General features: G+C 43.4%; 1 protein-coding gene across 1 annotated transcript; it reads right to left on the minus strand.

The window, feature by feature from the left end:
• Positions 1 to 1,398: 1,398 nt before the first annotated feature.
• Positions 1,399 to 6,734, minus strand: LOC126262487 (neuropeptide-like 3). The gene is made up of 2 exons (XM_049959152.1): positions 6,579 to 6,734; positions 1,399 to 1,742 (listed from the first exon to the last, which is right to left on the minus strand). The coding sequence occupies exons 1-2, from the start codon at positions 6,588 to 6,590 to the stop codon at positions 1,530 to 1,532; spliced, it is 225 nt and encodes a 74-aa protein (XP_049815109.1). The 5' UTR covers positions 6,591 to 6,734; the 3' UTR covers positions 1,399 to 1,529.
• Positions 6,735 to 23,966: the final 17,232 nt, after the last annotated feature.

A 23,966-nucleotide genomic window follows, 5' to 3' on the forward strand; every position in this document is an offset into this window, starting at 1 on the left:
TTGACCGACGAAGTGCAACAGGCCATCCCACATGTACAACACAATGCACCTTTGCATGCTTGCATTCAGCTGTCTGGTGGTTACACCGGTTATTAATGCACCAGCATTTCACATTTGCAGTCGGTTATCTCGCATTAACGTTAACCTGTCGTCTTGTAATGTTACCTAGACAAATGTATTCCTCAAATTTCATTACGCTACATTAATTAGTTTTTGGTGTTGCGATTTTTTTGGCAGAATATTTCAAATGAGTTTAATAATTGTGCAGGTTTAAATGCATGGAAGCTCTCAGTAGCGCATGACTTAGTAAAGGCCTTTAGTAGGTACTTTAGATGATCAAAACGACTTGCAAAATGATTTAGAAAAGATATCTGTATGGTGCGAAAAGTGGCAATTGACCCTGAATAAGGAAAAGTGTGAAGTTATTCACATGAGTACTAAAAGAAATCAGCTAAATTTCGATTACGCGACAAGTCACGCAAATCTGAAGGCTGTAAATTCAACTAAATACTTAGGGATTACAATTACAGATAACCTAAATTGGAACGATCACACAGATAATATTGTGCATAGAGCAAACCAAAGACTGCGATTCATTGGCAGAACACTTAGAAGGTGCAACAGGTCTACTAAAGAGACTGCTTACACCACGCTTGTCCGCCCCATTCTGGAGTATTACTGTGCGGTGTGGGACCCGCATTAGGTGGGACTGACGGATGACATCGAAAAAGTACATAGAAGGGCAGCTCGTTTTGTATTATCGCGAAATAGGGGAGATGTGTCACAGACATGATACGTGAATTGGAGTGGCAATCTTTAAAACAAATGCGTTTTTCGTTGCGACGGGGTCTTCTCATGAAATTTCAATCACCAGTTTTCTCATCCGATTACGAAAACATTCTGTTGGCGCCCACTTACATAGGGAGAAATGATCATCACGATAAAATAAGAGAAATCAGGGCACGTACAGAAAAATTTAAGTGCTCGTTTTTCCCGCGTGCCGTTCGAGAGTGGAACTATAGAGAGACAGCTTGAAGGTGGTTCATTGAACCCTCTACCAGGCACTTTATTATGAATAGCAGAGTAGTCACGTAGATGTAGATGTAGATGCAGAGATATCGATTTCCCATGGGCTCTGCATGAAGCCGAGCGTTCACGAAGTATGGCAGATAAGGTGACTAATGTGACGTCACAAGTTCGTTGCAGGATCTATATTTCTCGTGGGCCTACAGGTTGTTGTAGGCCTATCGGACAGGCCTCGGCTGTACAGGCTGAAACCTGTACTGTCCAAAACTAACCAGGAAGGAGAATGTCTGCAATACTGCAAAGTGCTGGCCGTCACACCCAGTACAATGGATTGAGTACGTCTGTTGAGGTAGTCATAAATAAATAGATCAGTTTTTTAATGCGACGAATAAAATAGATGTTTTATTTCAGGCTTTCATGTTGGTAACACTGTCGTCAGCAGTGCGCCTGCCGGCCGGATAAGGGTGTAGTCGAGTGATGTGTTCCTTGCGCTGCCGGGCTGCTTAGCCCAGGATGATCTTGGCGTGAGGCACGGCGGCGGCGACAGCCAGCGGTTGCGGGGCGGCGAGGACGCCACCGATGCCGACGACGCGGGGGGCGAGCACGGGGGCGGCGATGGCGGGGGCGATAGCGGGGGCGACGAGGCCGGCACCCAGGTAGCCAGGCTCAGGCAGCGGGGTCGCCGCCGCCGCGGCCAGCACCACGCAGAGCACCACCTGTGGGCACGCCGCACTCTACATTCTGAGCTTCTTTCTTCCTTATTGTTTACAAGTTTTTTGCCCCCAACTTCGCCTGCGTGGGCATGTATCACATATATTTCACACTTACATACAGGATGAACCACAACTACGCTGACAAACTTTCAGGGGTGCTTCAGTGGAAGAGATGTGCCTTACAGAAGCGAAGACGAACTACACTCTGGTCTCAAAAGTCAGGGGATAGGGATGTGCACATATACAGAGGGCGGTAGTGTCGCGTACACAAGGTATATTATTGTCGCGCGACGGGAATTAATAGGCTTTAAAAGCAGAACAGTAGTTGGAGCTGGAAGCATGCGACATTCTATTTAGGAATCGATTAGATGCTGACTATTACGAGATCCTCAGTGTCAGGAGTGTGCCGAGAACAACAAATGTCTGACATTAATTTTCACGTTGGACAACGCAATGGCGGACGGCCTTCACTTAACGACCGAGAGCAGCGGCGTTTGCATTGATTTGTCAGTGCTAACAGACAAGCAACACTGCTTGAAATAACCGCAGAAATCAATGTGGCACGTACGACGAACGTATCCCTTAGGGCAGTGCTGCGAAATTTGGCGTTAATGGGCTATGACTGCAGACGACCGACGCGAGCTAACAGCACATTGTCTCCAGCACCTATCCTGGGCTCTTGACCATATCGGTGGGAACCTAGGGGACTGGATAACCGTGGCCTGGTTAGATGAGTCCCGATTTCAAATGGTAAGAGCTGATGGTAGGGCTCCAGTATGAATGATATGGCCACCCAAATCGCCCGACATGAATCCCATCAAACATTTATGGGACATGATCGAGAGGTCATTTCGTGCGTAAAATCCTGCACCGGCAACACTTCCGCAACTATGGACGGCTATTGAGGCAGCATGTCTCAGTATTTATGCAGGGGACTTCCAACGACTTGTTGAGCCAGTGCGGCGCCGAGTTGCTGCTCTTCGCCGGACAAGCGGAGGTCCGAAGCGATATTAGGAGGCATCCCATAACTTTTTGCACCTCAGTATGTATACAAGATGAACCAGAACACTCCCGTACGTTGTTAAGTAGAAGAGATGTGCTCTACAATAGTGAAGATGAGCTACTGCTCATAGTTCTTAAAGTATGCATTTTAGAACCCATGTTTACTGGACTTTTTCTCTTATTCTGGTCCGAAATACCAGTTCTCAGAATATGGAAAGCGAAGAGATTTCAGCAGAAGATATATGCTTCGTGGTAGCGAAGATGAACTAGTGATAATAGCTTTTAAGGTACATATTTTAGAGCCCATGTTTAGCAGGCATTTATTTCATGCTTTGGATCATACCGCCACCTCTGAATGTTTCTCGGTGGATCTCTCTTTCACCCTTTACATTTCATACGTGTTTAACATATTTTGCATATATTTGTACAAATATTTCATCCAAATCCTCAGCGAATTTCGCCCTGAAGTTTCATCTTCATTCTGAGGGAACTTGCAACTTTGCCATTAACTGATGTTCGTGCCGAGAAAAAAGACTGACGCTGGTCGCTGTTTCCCCGCTGTTTTACACCAAGCCACTGTATCTACATCTACATACTGTATACACTCCGCAAACTACCGTACGGTGCGCGGTGCAGGGTACCCTGCAGCACTACTACTCATTTCCTCTCCTGTTCAACTCGCAAATAGAGCGAGGGAAAAAAGACTTTGTAGATACTTCCGCACGAGCCCTTATCTCTCTAATCTTATGTTCACAGTCCTTACGCCAAATTTATGTTGGCGGCAGTAGAATCGTTCTACTGTCAGCCTCAGATGACGGCTTTCTTGATTTTCTCAACAGTGTTCCTCGAAAAGAACGTCGCCTTCCCTCCAGAGATTCCCGTTTGAGTTCCCGCAGCGTCTCCGTAATACTTGCGTGTTGTCCGAACCTACCGGTAACAAAACTTCCAGCCCGCCTCTGAATCTCTACAATGTTTACCTTTAATCGACCTAGTGCGAATCCCACACTCTCGAACAGTAGTCAACAATGGGTCGCACTCGAGTCCTGTATGCGGTCTCCTTTACAGATGAACCAGACTTTCTCAAAATTCTCCCAATAAACCGAAGTCGACCATTCGCCTTCCCCAATACAGTCCCCTACATGCTCTTTTCATTTCATACTGCTTTGCAACGTTACGGCTGGATATTTAATCGACATGACTCTGTCAGGCAGCACACTATTAATGCTGTACTCGTACATTATGGGTTTGTTTTTCCTACTCATCTGTATAACTTAGATTTCTCTACAGTTAGATTTATCTGCCATTCATCACACCAACTAAAAATTTGATCTACAACTGTAGAGAGGACTTTAAATTTATCTGTCGTATGATTCCTGTGGCATGATCCTAGTCCCGCTAGCAAAATTATTGGGTAGCTGAAGTGGTCGTTCTCAGGTTGTAGTTGATGCACTGAACAATGGAAATAAGAAACAGATGGAATTTAAAACCTTTAACGTATTCAGGAAAGAAATACCAACAGGTCGCTTACGGACATTTCTTCACGCCCCCCTTCTCATCTTCACCCCATCCCTAGCGATAGTAGGGTTACTTCACTCCCATAGTATTTTGATATAATTATTGAGTCATGTTTCTACGAAATTTTGTTGAAGTTTCTCCAGGTATTCCTGAGTTATTCTTTTATGTCACCCCTTTTCACCCAAAGCCACAGAAATGCTAGGGGTGAATTTCTGTCCTAGCATATTTCTCCACAAGCCAATTATGGCAGGATTTCCTTCAGGCGTTATAGAGCTATGTTGATACGTCACTGTAATTGCACCCCTCTCACGCACCACCAGCTCTAAGGGAGGAATGTCATCGTAACCGTCACCAACATGTCTAGCCAACGTGACAACTATGGATTTGATGCTAATATACGCAAAATTTGAAACTACTGCAGACGTTTCGAAATTAAGCTTCTATGTCACCCTCTTTTCACCCCAGCCTATGGGTGTAAGTGGTTCTTACACCCACAGAAACCTTCTTGGGCGTGTCCCAACAACTCCCCAAAGTTCCATCGTATTCGGCTGAATGGTGTAGGAACGTATAGAAGAGGAACAAACGAACAAAAAATTCGTTTATATATCAGATAACATTATTCACTTGTCACGGCGGGCTGACAGCCTTCTCTGCACCCAGGCAGGTTTCTGATACAACAAATTCGAAAATAAAAGTGTAGGACGTCGATAAAAAGTGCTGACAAAAAGGGGTGGATATTGCTACTACCAGAATACTGATTTCTAACCAAACACCATTAAATACTTCACAGATAACAAACTTAAATATGATAATTAGCTAAAATATAAGCTTATGCAAAACTCCTTCTAATCCACAGAACAAACTTCTAGAAATTTGTCGCTTACTAGGTACTTAATATGGCTCGATGGCTCAGTGGGTAAATTTCCGAGTACAAGTCCAAATTCCTGGGTATCAATTCTCAGTCCGTGAAGAATGCACTGTTGGATGTGCGTGACAGACTCACTTGAATTGTTTGAACCAATGTAATGTCCTCAACTTTTTCACCTCTCTGAACCAAAGTCTTCAATAAACTTTGAGGCTCTGTAATTTCCCAGGATCACATACAATATGAACAAGAAACGAGAGGGACTAATAAACCTGAAAGACCAAGAACAGAGAGCTCGTATTAAAAAGGGTGCAGTCTTTCGCCCCTGCTGTTCAGTCTGTACATCGAAGAAGAAATGACGGAAATAAAACAGAGGGTGAAAGGCTATCAATGACAAGAATCGCTGATGACATTGCTATCCTCGGTAAAAGTGAAGAAGATTTACGGGATTTCTCCAATGGGATGAACAGTCTAATGAGTATAGAATACGGACTGAGAGTAAGCCAGAAAATAAAAAATGGAATGAGAAGTGACAATAGTGAGAAACTCAATTAAAATTGGTGATCACGGAATAGACGAAGCTAGGGAATTCTGCTACCTAGGGAGTAAAATAGCCCATGATGGATGGAGCAAGGAGGACATAAAAAGCAGACCAACACCGGCAAAAAGGGCATTATTAGACAAGGCAACTCCACTAGTATCGGACATAGGCCATAATTTGAGGAATAAATTTCTGAGGATGCACGTTTGGAGCACGCCATTGTATGGCAGTGAAACATGGTCTGTGGGAAAATCAGAACAGAAGAGAATCGAAGATTCTGAGATGTGGTGTTACAGAAGAATGTTGGAACTTGGGTGGACTGATAATGTAAGGAATTATGAGGTTCTCTGCAGAATAGGCGAGGAAAGGAATATATGGAAAACAATGACAAGAAGAAGGGACAGGACGATAGGACATATCTTAATACGTCAGAGAATATCTTCCATGTGCTAGAAGGAGCTGTAGGGGGTAAAAACTGTAGATGAATAGAGAGATTGGAATCCACTCAGTAAATAACTGACGACATAGGTTGCAATTGCTACTTTGAGATGGAAAGGTTGGCACTGGAGACGCATGGTGGGCCGCATCAAACCAGTCATAAGAGTGATGACTAAAAAAAAAATCCTCATCCACCGCTCAGGGAATCGACAAGTTACCTATTCCTGAATGCCTCAGAGTAAATCCCATAGCTATCCATTCTTCAAGGAACGGTTAGCACAGCATTCTTTTCAAGCCCATTTTTTTCATATAACACTTCATTTTGTACTTTTAGTGTTCAATTAATAACTATCTGAAAACCCTATCTGGTTGACCAGCAATTCACAGTGGTAGAATCGAGAGTCTATCGTTATGTCCAAACAGGAAGCTAGACCACAAAGTGGAAGAGACTGACGTGGTCTGGACATGGGATACTTACCAGAAACTTCATGTTGGGCAGGTGAGGAGAGAGTCTGTGGTCGCTGTTGGGCGGAGGGTGCCAACTGATGACTCCCGGCGGCCGACAGGCTCTTATATAGGGCGGCAGTCAGCGTAGCCTTCAGGGCGTGGCGTGTCCACACAGGACCTTGATCCGCGGACGGCGGCATTCCGCTACACGCTGCCACCAGAGGTCGCCGCTGCTCCCACGCATCGGGAAACGCCCTCTGTCCCAACAGGTGCCCGCTACTGCCGCTGCACTTGCACCTGCGGTAGGCTCAGTCGTTATTGTTGTTGTAGTCATCAGTTAGCAAGCAGCTCTCCACCTTAAAATATCTTCTACACTTACATGCACGGATACTAAATCACACGGAAGGGGTCGCGAGGTGTATGCTCAGTAGCTAGCTAAGAAGCTGACATTAAGAAGACCTACCTAGCGCTCAGAAGACCGCATTATCCATAACGTATTGTGTTGGTACTGTTTATACGAGCAAAAACATGATTGTTTATGGCAGTGAGAATTTTTATTATATACTGGCGATTGAGTACAGAGCTATGCTGCAATTATCTGTGTACTGAGGAATTTGTTAGAGTAAGCTTTTAAGTGGAAAAAAATAGTTCGCTGCGCGATAGCCAGTTGTACTAATCACAGCCGACAAATAAGTAAGTTAGGAATTAAGGTTCATACATTTTATAAAAACAATGAGACGAGACGAAAATGGATGAATGCTTGTAGAAGTATAGATCCGTTTTTATTGAAAATGCTGCTGTCTGCTCAATAAATTTTACCGTTTCGGATTATGAAAAGGACTTGGAAAGTGAACTGTTGAATAATCCTTCCAAACCAAGAAGAAGACTCATGGTGTTCCAGCTCTAAATCTATCATCGTTCGGTGCTGAGCTGATTTAGGGAGTAGTTATGAGCCTAATAATGAGAAAATATTCGAGCACAATAACAAAGCTACCGTAAAGAAGTAGAAATTTTACAGGTAAATACATCACCGACTAATGAAGAAATTGCTACTAGACAAAGCGTTAATCGTGAAAACAAAATGGTTCAAATGGCTTTGAGCTCTATGGGACTAAACATCTGAGGTCATCAGTCCCCTAGAACTTAGAACTACTTAAGTCTAACTAACCTAAGGACATCACACACATCCATGCCCGAGGCAAGATTCGAACCTGCGACCGTAGCGGTCGCGCGGTTCCAGACTGAAGCGCCTAGAACGCTCCGCCACCTCGGCCGGCTCGTGAAAACAAACACTGCTGTGAGTGTGGCAAAGTGTGTTTACGCGAACGATTAGAAATTATGAAAAAAGAAATATATGATCTTAAGGAAAAGAATGTACATTTACAGGATCGTGTCTCCCGACACAGAGTTCACTTACTGAAGCTAAAGATGTTCAAAAAGTGAGTCAGGGCTCTTTTTCTTTCAATAACAAATGGTTATGAAACTACGGGTACTAACTGGTCATCTGAAAATATTGCAGGCCTACTACATTGTGGAATAAAGCGTTATTTTTTCAGAACTTTGCTGTCATTTGTTTGGTAAGGACACGCTCTTTCATCAAAATGAACGCTATCAGCTAGGAAAAAAATGCGAAAGTAGTAAGCGAACTGAGAGAAGAAGAAAGGCAAAAACTGAAAAAATGAAAGAAGTTGTAACATAACTTTCGAAAATACACGAATGTTCAGAAAAGCGGAACACCTTAAACGACTAGAGATAGGACGTTCATATTCACAGGACATGTAAATTAGCATGTTTTTCAGAAACGATTAGCATTTCAGTCGCTTCGGTTCAGCATGTGTCCTGTTGCCTACTAAGCACAAGTCTGCTATGAGCCCTGACGGCTCGTTTCATGTGTGATGGCATCGACGCGTATAAGTCGTGAATGGCGTCCTGTGGTATAGCCAGCCACGCTGCATTCACCTGGTTCCAAAGTTTATCTGTTGTGATTGGCATTGAGTCATAGCACTACACCTGTCGTTTCACCATATCCCACAGATTTTCGATTCGGACAGGTCTCGTGATCTAGCGGTCCAGGGCAAATGGCTGACATCCTGTTAACTAAGAAGGAACGTGTTCGCGCAGCAACACGTTGCTGTTCATTTTCTTGCTGAAAAATGGCGTCTGGGATGTTGGGCAGAAAGGGTAGGGCTACGGGTCGCAGGATGTCATTCACGTAGGTCACACTGGTCACAGTGCCCTGGACAGGCACAAACTGTGATTTGTGGTCGTAGCCAATAGTACTCCACACCAAAAAGGTCTTGAGTTGGCGCTGTATGTCTTGTGCGAATGCAGTCACTGTGGTGCCACTCCCCCTGTCTGTGGCGAACCAAAATGCTGGCATCATTTTCAAACAAACAGGAACTGGATTCGTCCGAAAACACTATCTGATACCATTCAAGTCCCCAGTCATGTCGTCCCAAACACCACTGCTGTCTAGCATGTTCCTGCACGTTCGTGTAAAGTAGACGGACAAGTGGACGACGCGCACTTAAGCCATGCCGTAATAAACGGCGATGGACTGTCACCCCTGACAGTGTACGATGTGTTACACAGTTACAATTTTGCGCCACAGTCGAGGAGGATCTTTTTGGGTGGTGGTCTGGATGGTGCGACCTGACTCTTCTCGTTGTGTTGTACGGCCTTCCGTGAACCATTCTGGACACACCCGTTGCACTGCCAAAACACTTCGTCCCACACGAGCATCAATTTCCCTGATGGATGCATCACGTTATTTCATACCAATAATGGGCCCTCTTTAAAAATACATTTGATGGTAAGTTTCGCGCATACGTCTACGGGCATCCTGCACGTCTGCTACTTGTCCATTACCTCCGGTTTATAGCGAAAACGAGAGCCTCAGGCACACTTTACCGGTTTGATGTGTCTTGTCGCGATATGGATGTTGACCGTAAACCTGCGCCGGCCGGAGTGGCCGTGCGGTTCTAGGCGCTACAGTCTGGAGCCGAGCGACCGATACGGTCGCAGGTTCGAATCCTGCCTGGGGCATGGATGTGTGTGATGTCCTTACGTTAGTTAGGTTTAAGTAGTTCTAAGTTCTAGGGGACTGATGACCTCAGAAGTTAAGTCGCATAGTGCTCAGAGCCATTTGAACCATTTGAACCTAAACCTGCGGGCAGACACGGTTGAAATGCTAAACATTTCTGCAGAACATATTAATGTACATGTGCTGCGAAAATGAACGTCCTGTCTCTAATCGTTCAAGGTACTAAAGGTTAGTACAGTTGAAGAATTTCAAAGGACATTATAGCGGTTTCTCATTACTACAGGCCTTTGTGGTCTAAGACTGTAGGAGCTTCTTTTCCGAGAAAATAAACCATGTTCTCTGAGATGCTGAAAGAGGTTGAAGTCCATCAGAGGCTTTACTCTAGCATTTCACCGACCACAGAAAAAAATAGTCTAAGTAATATAAAGTTGAATAATAATATTAATAATAATAATACGCTCAAATGTAGAAAATCTCGGTTACATTCATACCTGAGTGTGATTTAAAATATGTGTGTGCCGTATGCTGATAAGCTTCAGTGCAGTTCGGCGTGGCGAGGCGGTTCAGGATGATGTCACAGCTCACAGCCATCTTGCGCGCGACCACTGGCGTGTATTCTAGTAACCGTGCCTACATCTAGACTCCGCAAGCCACCTATCCCGTTCCAGTACTGGAAGAACGATGTTGCAAAACCTCCATGTGAGGTCGAATCTAATTTTATCTTCAGTCTTCTCGCGAGATGTACTTTGGAGGAATGAATACGTTGGTCGACTCTTCTAGAAACATACGCTCTCGGAATTTTAACTGCAAAACAACGCACCATCTGCCACTAGTGTTGGCTGAGAATCCCCGTGAGACTTTCACAAGCTTTCAGTGAAACGCCTGCTCTTCTTTACATCTTCCCTGTTTTCTCTGTCAATACTATCTCGTATGCGTCCCACATTGACGAACAGTTCTAAAGTAACGCTCGAACGGGGTTTTGTGTGATGCATTCTTCGTACTGAACGAATTCTTCGAATCTCAGTCTGACATCCGCTTTTCCAACGACTAATTTTACTTGGTCATTCCAGTTTAAATCATTCCGTAGGGATACCATCAGATATTTAAATGAAGTGACTGCTTCCACTGATAAGGAAGCCCAGGGCGAGGTCGCAAGTTCAATCTTTAGTTAGGCTCATTTGAAAGTGTTAACAGTTATGACAGGAAAAATATTAGCTGCTAATGACTCATCTAGTGCTTCAGGACAGCCGACAGAAAATGTATTCGGGAGGTGCAAAAGCCAATCTTCTACGGGATGTATGTATGACACTTCACAAAATGGAAATCGTCGACATTCAAGAAATGCTCAACACAAACCATTAACTTGCACCGTGAATACCGAATGAAAAACGGCGCGCCACAGTGTTACAAAGGCTCGCACCATCGAGATCGAAGGTGAGCTTCTTGGGAGTTACAGACTGCACGATATTCAGCTAGGTATCCACGCTTAAAAAATACATATAGAATCATATTGGTCTAACGGTTTGATGAGAACCTGATTGAATGTGATGCCTGGCACTCAACTGAAAGCGAAACAGTCTGCCATGGAGCTTATCGGGAAATTGGCTATCCTTTAAGGTGTAGTTGCAGATAGTGCGATAATGTGTTTTATATGCATGAAGCATAGACCTTGCCGTTGGCGGGGTGGCTTGCGTGCCTCAGCGATACGAATAGCCATATCGTAGGTGGACTATCTGTTGATAGGCCAGACAAACGTGTGGTTCCTGAAGAGGGGCAGCAGCCTTTTTTTCAGTAGTTGCAAGGGCAACAATCTGAATGATTGACTGATCTGTTCTTGAAATATCGACTAAAACGGCCTTGCTGTGCTGGTATTGCGAACGGCTCAAAGATTAGGGGAACTACAGCGTTAACTTTTCCCTAGGTCATGCAGCTCTACTGTATGATTAAATGATGACGGCGTTCTCCTGGGTAAAATATTCCTGAGATAAAATAGTTTCCCATTTGGATCTCCGGGCGGGATCTATTCAGGAGGATGTCGTCACCAAGAAAAACAAAACTGGCGTCCTACGTACTATAGTACTTCTACGAATAGAAGTTCGTTCTTGTACTGTGTACATTACTTAAAATTAAAATATGTGCCCTTTATATTAATTATTATTAATAACATTGTACCTGTCACTACCACAGATCGACTATATTACTGCACTACTGTTTCAGAAGTACAGCTTATTACCTTGACAAATAATAGCATTATGGTACTTTCAGAGTAGCTGATATAACAGCCAAGGTTTGCCCAGAAAACGTCACGGAAAATTCACGTCCAAGATAATCAGACACAGATAAGAATTTAAAGTTTACCTAAATTTGGCTGAAACTGTTACTTTAATCTAATTTAATATGTAATGCTCCCTTCAGCATAACTGGTATTACGGGACCAAGTTAGTTTAAATACATAGACTTACGTTCGCTCGTCACTGACCACCTTCTCTTTCATGGCCTTAGATCAACAATGGCGCACTCTCGGATATTGACTATTTTGAAAATTTTACTCGATTCGACATCCGCTACCCTGCTCTAACGTCGTTATCATATCGTTGTTCCCCATCTTGTGTAAGGATACGTTCCAAATAGTTTCATGAAAGACTTCAAAATTTTGTATTCGATTAATATATTTCTATATTCCGGAAACGATCTTCTTGCTATTTGCAGTCTGCATTTTATATTCCCCTTACTTCTGCCGTAGTCTTTTGCTTTTCTCACCAAATATTTAAATGAGGTCCGTGCTATACTCACACTCGTTATAGTCCCATGCGTCTAGCGCCAATTATCGTTCCGCCTTCAAAGTCTGTTAATTCCCAACGTGCGGCCATAATCACGTCGGAAACCTTTTCACATGAATCACAAAAGTACAAATGACAGCTCCACGAATCAAGTGGTCTTTCATACCTTGCGTATACGATACTAGCGCCAACTGCATGCGTGTATATCGTTATTCCGTAACTTGTTACTCAGTATATCTCTAGTTTGGCGTCTCCGGATGAATTACAATATAATCAACAGTTGTCAATATTGTTAGTAATATTTGTTTTCAAATTTTCTCAAATGGTTCAAATGGATCTGAGCACTATGAGACTTAACTGCTAAGGTCATCAGTCCCCTAGAACGTAGAACTACTTAAACCTGACTAAACTAAGGACATCACACACATCCATGCCCGAGGCAGGATTCGAAAATGCGACCGTAGCGGTCGCGCGGTTCTAGACTGAAGCGCCTAGAGCCGCTCGCCCACTCCGGCCGGCCAAATTTCCTCCTCAGTTCTCTTTAGTATTTGCTCAATGCACATACTGAATTACTTGGGGAATAACGTGCAATGTCGGGTCTGGTGGTCCGATGGTACAACGCGTACCCGGAAACCGAGTGATCGAAGAATTTAATACCGGTCGGCCCACGGAAATTTTCTGTCTCACTTTAAACTAGCGTTCACCTTTCAACGATGCGAGGAGTAGACAGGAACAACACACTGTACGGATTCCACGTCAAACTGTGCGTCCCCTTTCCCCAGTTGGATAACGGGAGTAGATTGAAAGTATTGCATCTGGCCATTGAGCCAACGTTGTCAGATTTTTCCATTCCTCTGTAGCCAATTGTAAAGAAAAATATCGCCTTCATTTTATCAATAAAAATGTCAGAATATCGCCATTTCTGATCAGTTAACTTAGTTGGAACACGTGAGGCAATACTGACCCTACGACTTATCTTAGAAGATAGATTAAGGAAAGGCAATTCTACGTTTCTAGCTTTTGATAATGCTGACTGGAATACTCTCTTTCTAATTCTGAAGGTGGCAGGGGTCAAATACAGGGAGCGAAAGGCTATTTACAACTTTTTTAGAAACCAGACGTCAGTTATAACAGTCGAGAGCGTGAAAGGGAAGCAGTCATTGGGAAGGGAGCAAGACAGGGTTGTAGCCTCTCCCCGATGTTATTCAATCTGTATATTGAGCAAGCAATAAAGCAAACAAAAGAAAAATTTGGAGTGGGAATTAAAATCCATAGAGAAGAAATAAAAACTTTGAGGTTTGCCGATGACATTGTAATTCTGTCAGAGACAGCAAAGGACCTGGAAGACCAGTTGAACGGAATGAACAGTGTCTTGAAAGGAGGACATAAGATGAACACCAACAAAACCAAAACGAGGATAATGGAATGTAGCCTAATTAAATCAGGTGATGCTGAGGGAATTAGATTAGGAAATGAGACGCTAAAAGTAGTAAATGAGTTTTGCTATTTCGGGAGCGAAATAACTGGTGATGGTCGAATTAGAGAGGATATAAAATGTAGACTGGCAATGGCAAGGAAAGCGTTTCTGAAGAAGAGAAATTTGTTAGCAACGAGTATAGATTTAAGTGTCAGGAAGTCGTTTCTGTAACTATTTGTATGGAGTGTAGCCATGTATGGAAATAAAACGTGGACGACAAATAGTTTAGACAAGAAGAGAATAGAAGCTTTTGAAATGTGGTGCTACAGAAGAATGCTGAAAATTATATGGGTAGATCAAGTAACTAATGAGGAGGTACTGAATAGAATTGGGGAGTAGAGGAATTTGTGGCACAACTTGACTAGAAGAAGGGATAGGTTGGTAGGACATGTTCTGCTGAAGCATCAAGGGATCACCAAGTTAGTATTGGAGGACAGCGTGGAGAGTAAAATTCGTAGAAAGAGACCAAGAAATGAATACACTAAGCAGATTCAGAAGGATGTAGGATGCAGTAGTTACTTGGAGATGAAGAAGCTTGCACAGGACAGAGTAGCAAGGACTGAAGACCACAACAACAAAACAGATGTTCGAGACCAAATTCTCATATGGCTTGACAGTGACAATCGTGAAATAAATTCAGAGACCTGGCTGGTTATTCAGTAACCAGTAACAGACACTCAAGCACGATCACGTTTCCACAAGCCAAACTGCATACCAAGTAACCTTTTTCTTGAAAGAGACATTTTCCGGAACTCAGACGGAAACTGAAACCAGGCACGCTACCGACTGAGGTAGTAAGTCAGTCGAAATATAATCATATTGTAAATGCAATAGGGAGAAGCTAGAAGATAGAGTAGTCACTAAATTCAAATACAGTTACAGTTAATTATCATATTTATTAACTTGAGAGCCGGCCGCTATGGCCGAGTGGTTCTAGGCGCTTCAGATTGGAACCGCGCGACCGCTACGGTCGCAGGTTCGAATCCTGCCTCGGGCACGGATGTGTGTGATGTCCTTAGGTTAGTTAGGTTTAAGTAGTTCTAAGTTCTAGAGGGCTGATGACCTCAGATGTTAAGTCCCGTAGTGTTCAGAGACATTTTTTTTTTTTTTTAATTTGAGAACTTATGAACCACTATACCAAATTTACACAAGGGACATATTCATGCATGGCTTTGATTACCAAACTTTACTTTCATCTTACTTAATATTGCTGTTTACAGCTGTTGAATAAGTTGAGTTACTGAATCATTCAAATATTTATTTAGTGGACAGAAAATCATTTCAACACTGAGTTGAGATGGACTTTTAATTCGTATAACGCACTAAGGATTTCCGTTTTCATTCTATTTCTAACTTTTAGGTTTGTTGCATTCGTAATGCTGAATACTCTTTCCACTGAAACATTAGAATAGATAGTGACATCAGCAATAATGCAACTGCAGTTCATTCTTTCAAAATTAAAGATACTCCAGCACTTTTATGGTACAAAACTCATGGCAAAAATGTGTAAGAACTTGTCAAAATATCGCGTCCATTAACTTGATCACTGGGATTATATTGATTCCCAGTAATATCCACATCATTTGTTGCGTAAATATCTATGAATACACAGTTTACATCATCTTGCAACATCTCATTTAGTGCTTTTGACGTCTCATTTAGTGCTTTGTCTACCACAGTATGAAAAGGCACTTTTAGTTCTTCATAGAGTTCTAATATTTTGTTTACTACATTATACCTACATAGTCAAGCGATTGTGCCTAGCTGAACAAGATTTTGAAATGTTTTCTCGTTAATATCGGGATTTTAAAATGATCTTCGGTATTCTAGTTTCCGGAAAGGGCAGTAATCAGGTAAATTTTAAATTTCCCTTCACACGAAATCTAGGTTTGCACGAAGCACTTCAGAAGCCTTTGATGCACAATTGTTGATAGAATGACAAATCCACCGAATTTATCGGATTTCGTCGTTATATGTTCTGAACAGTGCAAAAACTGAATCCCGTGATACAGATAAATCGCCATAAACGTCCGCTCCCATACTCATCATTTTATTTACATCCAATGATAACCTTTGCAGATACAAAACAAGTGCTTCATAAAAAATCACTGCCGTTGCTTTCTGCACCTCTAGTAACAGAAGAATGTGTGCAGTCACGGATCCTTTTACTTTACTGTTATATCTCACACAAATACAAACTTTGTCTGCCCTACATCTATGCCCTCATCAATAATTCATGAGAGGGGTTCGATATCAATGTCATGCAATAAAGCGTCATGTAAACATGGAGCACTAACATGTTTGACGAGAGTAGAGCATTTAGTACTGTGCATTTTTACAGCGGTTTCTTTAGTCATATCATTACTCAGAGCCCCAGATGATCAATGGTTTTTATTGATGAGTTCATTGTTAGATGAACAGTTATTAATAGCCCTCTCTCGTTCCCAGTACAATCAACAATCTGCAGAAAATTATTGAATCTCCGCTGCACCTTCTGAGGTCAGCAACTTCTCATTTTTCGACATGGGATTTCCCGGTTGCGTGCTTCTGTAGATCCACTTTGTGGGCGCGTAGATATTTATTCCAAATTCTGCAGCAGACTTCTTCGAAGTTATAGACATATTTTGAACTGTCAGTGAGCAGCCTACGATTCAGTAATCTGTATTATAGTCGAAATTAATGTTTCTTGCTATAATCATTTAGTTTAACTATAAATACGTAAGCACGCATCGCAGTTGTAGAATCAATAAAATATGTAGGCACTGGTTCCCATTCTTGGCGATAGTTTCTAAAGCTCATTGTTTCATGGATTGTAAAGTGCACTAATCATAAACGACACTCCACAATTGCTTCTCTACATAAGCAAGTACCGGTAACTGTTTCTGTACGATGAAAGAACGCAAGTAAGAAGGGTGCACCACTGTTTTGCTAGCAGAGCGTTAGGCTTTTGTTGCGCCATGAAATAAATAATGCAGTATCAGCCATGAGAAAGAGAATTGTCGTATGTTTAGCCGGTATCGTTAACAATGCTGTCCGAAGACGGTATGTTTTACGTTTTTTTTTTTTTTTTTGCGTTCAGTTAAAAGAAAACAGCCATTTAGTCGCTAACTAATTCCTTTGCTAGCGAAATTTCATCGCCAGCCTCCAGAAAGTTACAGTGGCTATTAAGAAAAAAGTTAACAATGCGAAAAACTGCCATAACTGGCACGCCTGCTCTGAGCCACACGGAACTGACATCTACAATAATGTTTCACTCACTATTCAAATGTTGCCTCTCTTTCATGTCCTTCGATTCTTGTAACGTAGTACACTTGCAAAAGCTGAAAAAAAAAATGGTAGGGTGGGCTCTTTCTTAAACGCCAGAAAAATAGTTATACAGGTATGGATCAAGTAGGAAAATAAGAGCCGACGGTTATGACACCAGTAGTTGAATGTTATCCGCCTTGAGACTGAGGCCGCTGACGTACACACACGGAACTAAGCAGTTGGAGTGATTGTGGCACCTATCGGATTCGCGTCTGACATGTTGCCGGTTTATTTACACTCCTGGAAATGGAAAAAAGAACACATTGACACCGGTGTGTCAGACCCACCATACTTGCTCCGGACACTGCGAGAGGGCTGTACAAGCAATGATCACACGCACGGCACAGCGGACACACCAGGAACCGCGGTGTTGGCCGTCGAATGGCGCTAGCTGCGCAGCATTTGTGCACCGCCGCCGTCAGTGTCAGCCAGTTTGCCGTGGCATACGGAGCTCCATCGCAGTCTTTAACACTGGTAGCATGCCGCGACAGCGTGGACGTGAACCGTATGTGCAGTTGACGGACTCTGAGCGAGGGCGTATAGTGGGCATGCGGGAGGCCGGGTGGACGTACCGCCGAATTGCTCAACACGTGGGGCGTGAGGTCTCCACAGTACATCGATGTTGTCGCCAGTGGTCGGCGGAAGGTGCACGTGCCCGTCGACCTGGGACCGGACCGCAGCGACGCACGGATGCACGCCAAGACCGTAGGATCCTACGCAGTGCCGTAGGGGACCGCACCGCCACTTCCCAGCAAATTAGGGACACTGTTGCTCCTGGGGTATCGGCGAGGACCATTCGCAACCGTCTCCATGAAGCTGGGCTACGGTCCCGCACACCGTTAGGCCGTCTTCCGCTCACGCCCCAACATCGTGCAGCCCGCCTCCAGTGGTGTCGCGACAGGCGTGAATGGAGGGACGAATGGAGACGTGTCGTCTTCAGCGATGAGAGTCGCTTCTGCCTTGGTGCGAATGATGGTCGTATGCGTGTTTGGCGCCGTGCAGGTGAGCGCCACAATCAGGACTGCATACGACCGAGGCACACAGGGCCAACACCCGGCATCATGGTGTGGGGAGCGATCTCCTACACTGGCCGTACACCACTGGTGATCGTCGAGGGGACACTGAATAGTGCACGGTACATCCAAACCGTCATCGAACCCATCGTTCTACCATTCCTAGACCGGCAAGGGAACTTGCTGTTCCAACAGGACAATGCACGTCCGCATGTATCCCGTGCCACCCAACGTGCTCTAGAAGGTGTAAGTCAACTACCCTGTCCAGCAAGATCTCCGGATCTGTCCCCCATTGAGCATGTTTGGGACTGGATGAAGCGTCGTCTCACGCGGTCTGCACGTCCAGCACGAACGCTGGTCCAACTGAGGCGCCAGGTGGAAATGGCATGGCAAGCCGTTCCACAGGACTACATCCAGCATCTCTACGATCGTTTCCATGGGAGAATAGCAGCCTGCATTGCTGCGAAAGGTGGATATACACTGTACTAGTGCCGACATTGTGCATGCTCTGTTGCCTGTGTCTATGTGCCTGTGGTTCTGTCAGTGTGATCATGTGATGTATCTGACCCCAGGAATGTGTCAATAAAGTTTCCCCTTCCTGGGACAATGAATTCACGGTGTTCTTATTTCAATTTCCAGGAGTGTATTTAAGACTTCAGTCATACGACTCATTGGATGTTGTCCACCACAATTTCCTCTTCTGTGCGAATATCTTCGTTGCTAATATACCAATCCCTGCATTTCCGTACAATTTTTCCTCTATAGTAGCAATGAAGGTATTCCCTGATGTCTTAACACATGTCCAATCACTTTATTTCTTCTTAGTCAGTGTATTTCACGTAATGCTTTGGTCTAAATTCTGCGGGGAACCTGGTTTCATTTTAGTGACTCTGTAATATTAAATTTTAAATATTTATATTCTCCTCTTTTCCGGTTTTCACGCAGTCCGCGGTTTACTTCCATACAATGCTGTGCTCCCGATGCACATTCCCACAAATTTCTTTCTCTGATTACGGTCTATGTTTGTTAGTCGTAGACAGTGGCGGCTTGTAGCCCAAACTAGCGAGAGTGCTGCGCAAGAAAATTTTTTGCCTTTTTTTGAAATTGTGTAACAGGAAACAAACATATGCAAAAGTAAAATTTACTCAGCAACTTGGTAAAATAAAAAAAAGCATAGTCAAATATTTTTTTATTTATTTTAACCCAAATTGTTACACTTCAAGCTTGATCTATTCATTTAAACAATAAATTCACTCTTTTTGTTTTAATCTGCACAAAAAGATCAATACTTTTCTCCGCATATCTTAGGAAATTTTTCTCCATTGAAAGCACTGCAAGTGCATTTAGTCATTCCGAATTCATAATGTTTTTTTAGAAAAGTTTCTGTTCTTTTATGTGTTCAAAAGCAGCGTTTTGCCTGTGGTGCAGTTACGAGAACTGCCAAGAGGAATATCATAAATTTCGTAATTTCCTAGTAACATTCTCTAGTTTTTCTCAAAATAAAGTTTAGCAGCTCTGTTGATTAGCAATATTCATGAATATCGGACTTACATAATACTTTTTGCTCAGTTTCAAGCTCTTATTTGTCAGTCATTTCATATGCTACTATCAGTTGCGTAGGACGTTCGTTCTCAGAACTAGCGAAGCATCTCTTGTTGAACAGTTTAGCAGATACTAACTGTTTAGTAGAAGAATAATTGTCCATTATATTAACACACAGGCTTATACAGTCATACGTGTCCTTAGCTTCTACCATGAGTGTCTTTGAAGGAATCTCAGGGTACTTTCACTTTCCTAATTCTAAAACAGCAGTCTTGAGTAATGTGTCATATTCATTAACTTTAAACACACTATTTTCTCGAGATTGCCCTAAGTTTCAAATTATTTAATCTTATGAAAAAGTTCTGACCAAATTTTGAAAGTATCACTATTCAGGTCTGGTAAATGGTAAATTCTTGTTGCTTCTCCAATGGTTTGATCTGATTATGATGTTCACTGAATTTCAGCAAGCCTTTTCTTTCTTATTTTTTTTTAATGCTTACAAATGTTCGTGAACTCTGTTTATGGTATGTACGTTGAAGTTCCACCTTATAGAAGATGGGTATGGAATGCTGACGTCAGCATGCTTCTTGAGATCGGACACAACGGTGAGGTGATCTTGAGAAGCATATCCGAATAGCCAGAATGTTAGAGAAAAATATTCTTGCGTCTCGTGTAATACTTGCTGCATCTCTCATTATTAATGTAAGTTAACGTGCATAACAGTGAATGAAATGTGCATTAACGTAAACTACTTTTATTTTTGATTGAACTCCTACTTGCTTTTCATGACTATTCCGCCATCAAATGTCTATGCTATCAGTTTTTGTCCATTTCCTTGAAGGATTGGATTCTATTATTCTAAAATACGTTTTGATATCGCATCTGCAGTTTGATTTTCCTGACTAAAGAATCCTCAAAAATGCTCAAATCTTTCTATATTCCATACATAATGTAGAACAAGAACAACTGGAGCGTTCCGAAATATCTGTTGTGTCATCAGCAAGGAGAGCTACAAACGAAGCTTTTCTAATTTCCGTTCTTATCTTCTTTGTGGCAAGCAGTCAAGTTTCTCATTCTGATCGGTCTAAGAAACGCCTCTGAAGGCTGCACCGGTTTCTGATTCTTAAAATCTGAATCTAATTTAGATGTTAAAAATTACTAATCCTCTAAATACTTCTCCTTTTTCATATTGTCCACGTTAGGAAGTTCCAAAATTTCCACAAAAAAAAGCACTACAGTATTTTGTATTAAACTTCAGAATTTTTTAACCTTTATATCATACTCATTGCTAGTCTCTATGCCTCGTCAGGTTTCTCCTTAATACTAACGGTTCCTAAAACTGACAGTGAGACTGCATTATCAGCGTGCGTCTTTGACTTCTCTCTCTTTCACTTCTCACGCTTTTCAGTTTTTTTTTTTTTTCGATTTGCTCATATTTCTAAAACTACCTTTTGTCCATATTACATCACCTCCAAACAGCAAATACCGAAAGCAGGAAATTGCATTTCTTACTTCACAGCCTCAAAGCCAACTTTTCTGTTCGAACCGTTCAGAGCTAAAGTTACGAATATACCTGTCTGACCATATAGAATATCAAGTGTTTGGTTCTAATGGCTCTGAGCACTATGGGACTTAACTTCTGAGGTCATCAGTCCCCTAGAACTTATAACTACTTAAACCTAACTAACCTAAGGACATGACACACATCCATGCCCGAAGCAGGATTCGAACCTGCGACCGTAGTGGTCGTTCGGTTCCAGACTGTAGCGCCTAGAACCGCTCGGCCACACCGGCCGGCAATATCAAGTGTTTAACGACCTCTTTTCTTGACTATAATTTCCTCATGGAAGACAGCTATTGAAGTTCAGTTATAGGCACGAACTTATTTGTTGGGAATGCAAGGCCATAAGTCAGGTTTTAAAATAAAAGTCCATACAAAGATTTTAATACTTTTATCATGAACTGGAGGAAGGCTATTGGCATTTTGCGTAAGGATTATACACTACCAGAAAAAAAAAAGTAGTACATCTGGACATCGATTTTGATTTGATACGGGCTAATGTCACCTAAGGGGGCGAGGGGGAAGTATTAGTACTGATAATGGTTTCAACGTCGTCCTCCAACAGATGGCATAGCGGCGTATCTACCAGAGCATCATCTGTATCTATACTTTAATAGGGAAAGCTCACAACCAGAAGGCTCAGTGTGATGAAAAAGTGTGAAGCAAGGACGTAACCATGCCACAGAGACACGCTCGTGTATCCTACATCCAACTGAGAGAGTTTGAAAGGATTCAAATTGGCCTTACGAGTGGCGGAATGGTCCTAGCGGAGAATTCCATGAAACTTGGACGTGCTGCGTCAGTTTTGCAACGATGTTGGCATTAGTGGTGACGTGAACGTTCTCACGCCAGTAGACGAGGTTCTGGACGTCCACGCAGCACAGACGCCCGCCAGGATCGTCGTATTTTAAGGGCAGGAGTGGCAGATCGTCGAGCTACCACAGCACAGGTAAGCGGACATGTGAGCCCAGACGTGTCAACACGAACTGTTGTGATTCCGTTATTAGCAGTGGGACTACGGGCACGCACACCTCTAGCCCGACTTCCACTCACGCCACAACATCGACGTGCACGGCTCGACTGGTGCCATCATAGGATCACTTGGAAGATGGAAAGGCGCGCCGTGGTCTTCAGCGATGAAAGCAGATTCTGCCTGCTTGCAAGTGAAGGTCGTTTGCGTGCATGACGTGGACCTGTCTCGTAGAGTGCATCGTCCAAGACTCACTGGCTCGTTCCCAGGCTACCAGGCCCTATGATATGGGGTGCAATAAGCTGCAACTCTCCTTGATCTTTGGTATTTCTGGATGGGACCCTAACCAGCGCTCGGTACGTGCAGAAGATTGTTAAACCCGAGCCTTCTCCGTTCTTGCAACAGGAACGTGATCTGTTGTTCCAACACAATAATGCTCCTCCACACACTGCCCAAGAAGCCAAACGTGTTCCGCAAGACGTGCAGAAACTTCCCTGGCCAGCACGATCTCCAGACCTGTCTCCGAGCACGTGTTGGATATGATCGGACGAGAAGTTACTCGCCCGACTCATCAACCAGCAACTCTTACAGAACTTGCGTGCATGACGTGGACCTGTCTCGTAGAGTGCATCGTCCAAGACACACTGGCTCCTTCCCAGGCCCCCAGGCCCTATGATATGGGGTGCAATAAGCTGCAACTCTCCTTGATCTTTGGTATTTCTGGATGGGACCCTAACCAGCGCTCGGTACGTGCAGAAGATTGTTAAACCCGTGCCTTCTCCGTTCTTGCAACAGGAACGTGATGTGTTGTTCCAACACAATAATGCTCCTCCACACACTGCCCAAGAAGCCAAACGTGTTCCGCAAGACGTGCAGAAACTTCCCTGGCCAGCACGATCTCCAGACCTGTCTCCAAGCACGTGTTGGATATGATGGGACGAGAAGTGGCTCGCCCGACTCATCAACCAGCAACTCTTACAGAACTACGCGAACAGCTAGTGTAGGCGTGGAATAACAACGGGATATCACCTCATAATAATATGGTTGTTTCAGCATGGGTCGGTACCTGGTACCTCAGAACCGCTTGCGCTATTAATCTGTAAATGTAATCATTTCACATGCTCGACATTCATTGTTGCGACAGTAAATTTAAAATGTTATCACCAATACCAACTAGAGATAGCGGGTGCCTACACGTTAGTCGCCCCTGGTCGTGAACTTCTTTTAGCGAGGAATGATGTCTTTTCCTCTGCGAGTATCCAGTGGTGTTTTTTGAGGAGACAGAGCTTTGACTACCCCTGGTGGACTACAGTAATCACAGAGCCATTTAAGCAGTCATTCTTCTTGTTCCCCACATGCATTTGGGACGGGAGGAAATCCTAACATTGATTCAATGATAAGTGCCTTCGGCTATGTACTTCACGAGTTGCAAAGGATATATGTAGACGCATACATCCATGCTTCGTCCGTCATCAAGGTAGCATGATTCCTTCACTTCATCTAGTACGTGGTCACAAATTTACATGTTCAGTCTGTTGTTAACCTGATTTCTCAATTTCATTTTTCAATTCCTCACTCGCAATTCATCCGCAGCTCCTGGTCTTGTGGTAGCGTTCTCGCTTCCCTCGCATGGTGTCCGGGTTCGATTCCCGGCGCGGTCAGGGATATTTCCTGCCTCGAGATGACTGGGCGTTGTTGTGTCACCTTCATCATCATCATTCACCCCC

This window comes from Schistocerca nitens, chromosome 6, assembly GCF_023898315.1.
Source record: "Schistocerca nitens isolate TAMUIC-IGC-003100 chromosome 6, iqSchNite1.1, whole genome shotgun sequence".
NCBI lineage: Eukaryota > Metazoa > Arthropoda > Insecta > Orthoptera > Acrididae > Schistocerca > Schistocerca nitens.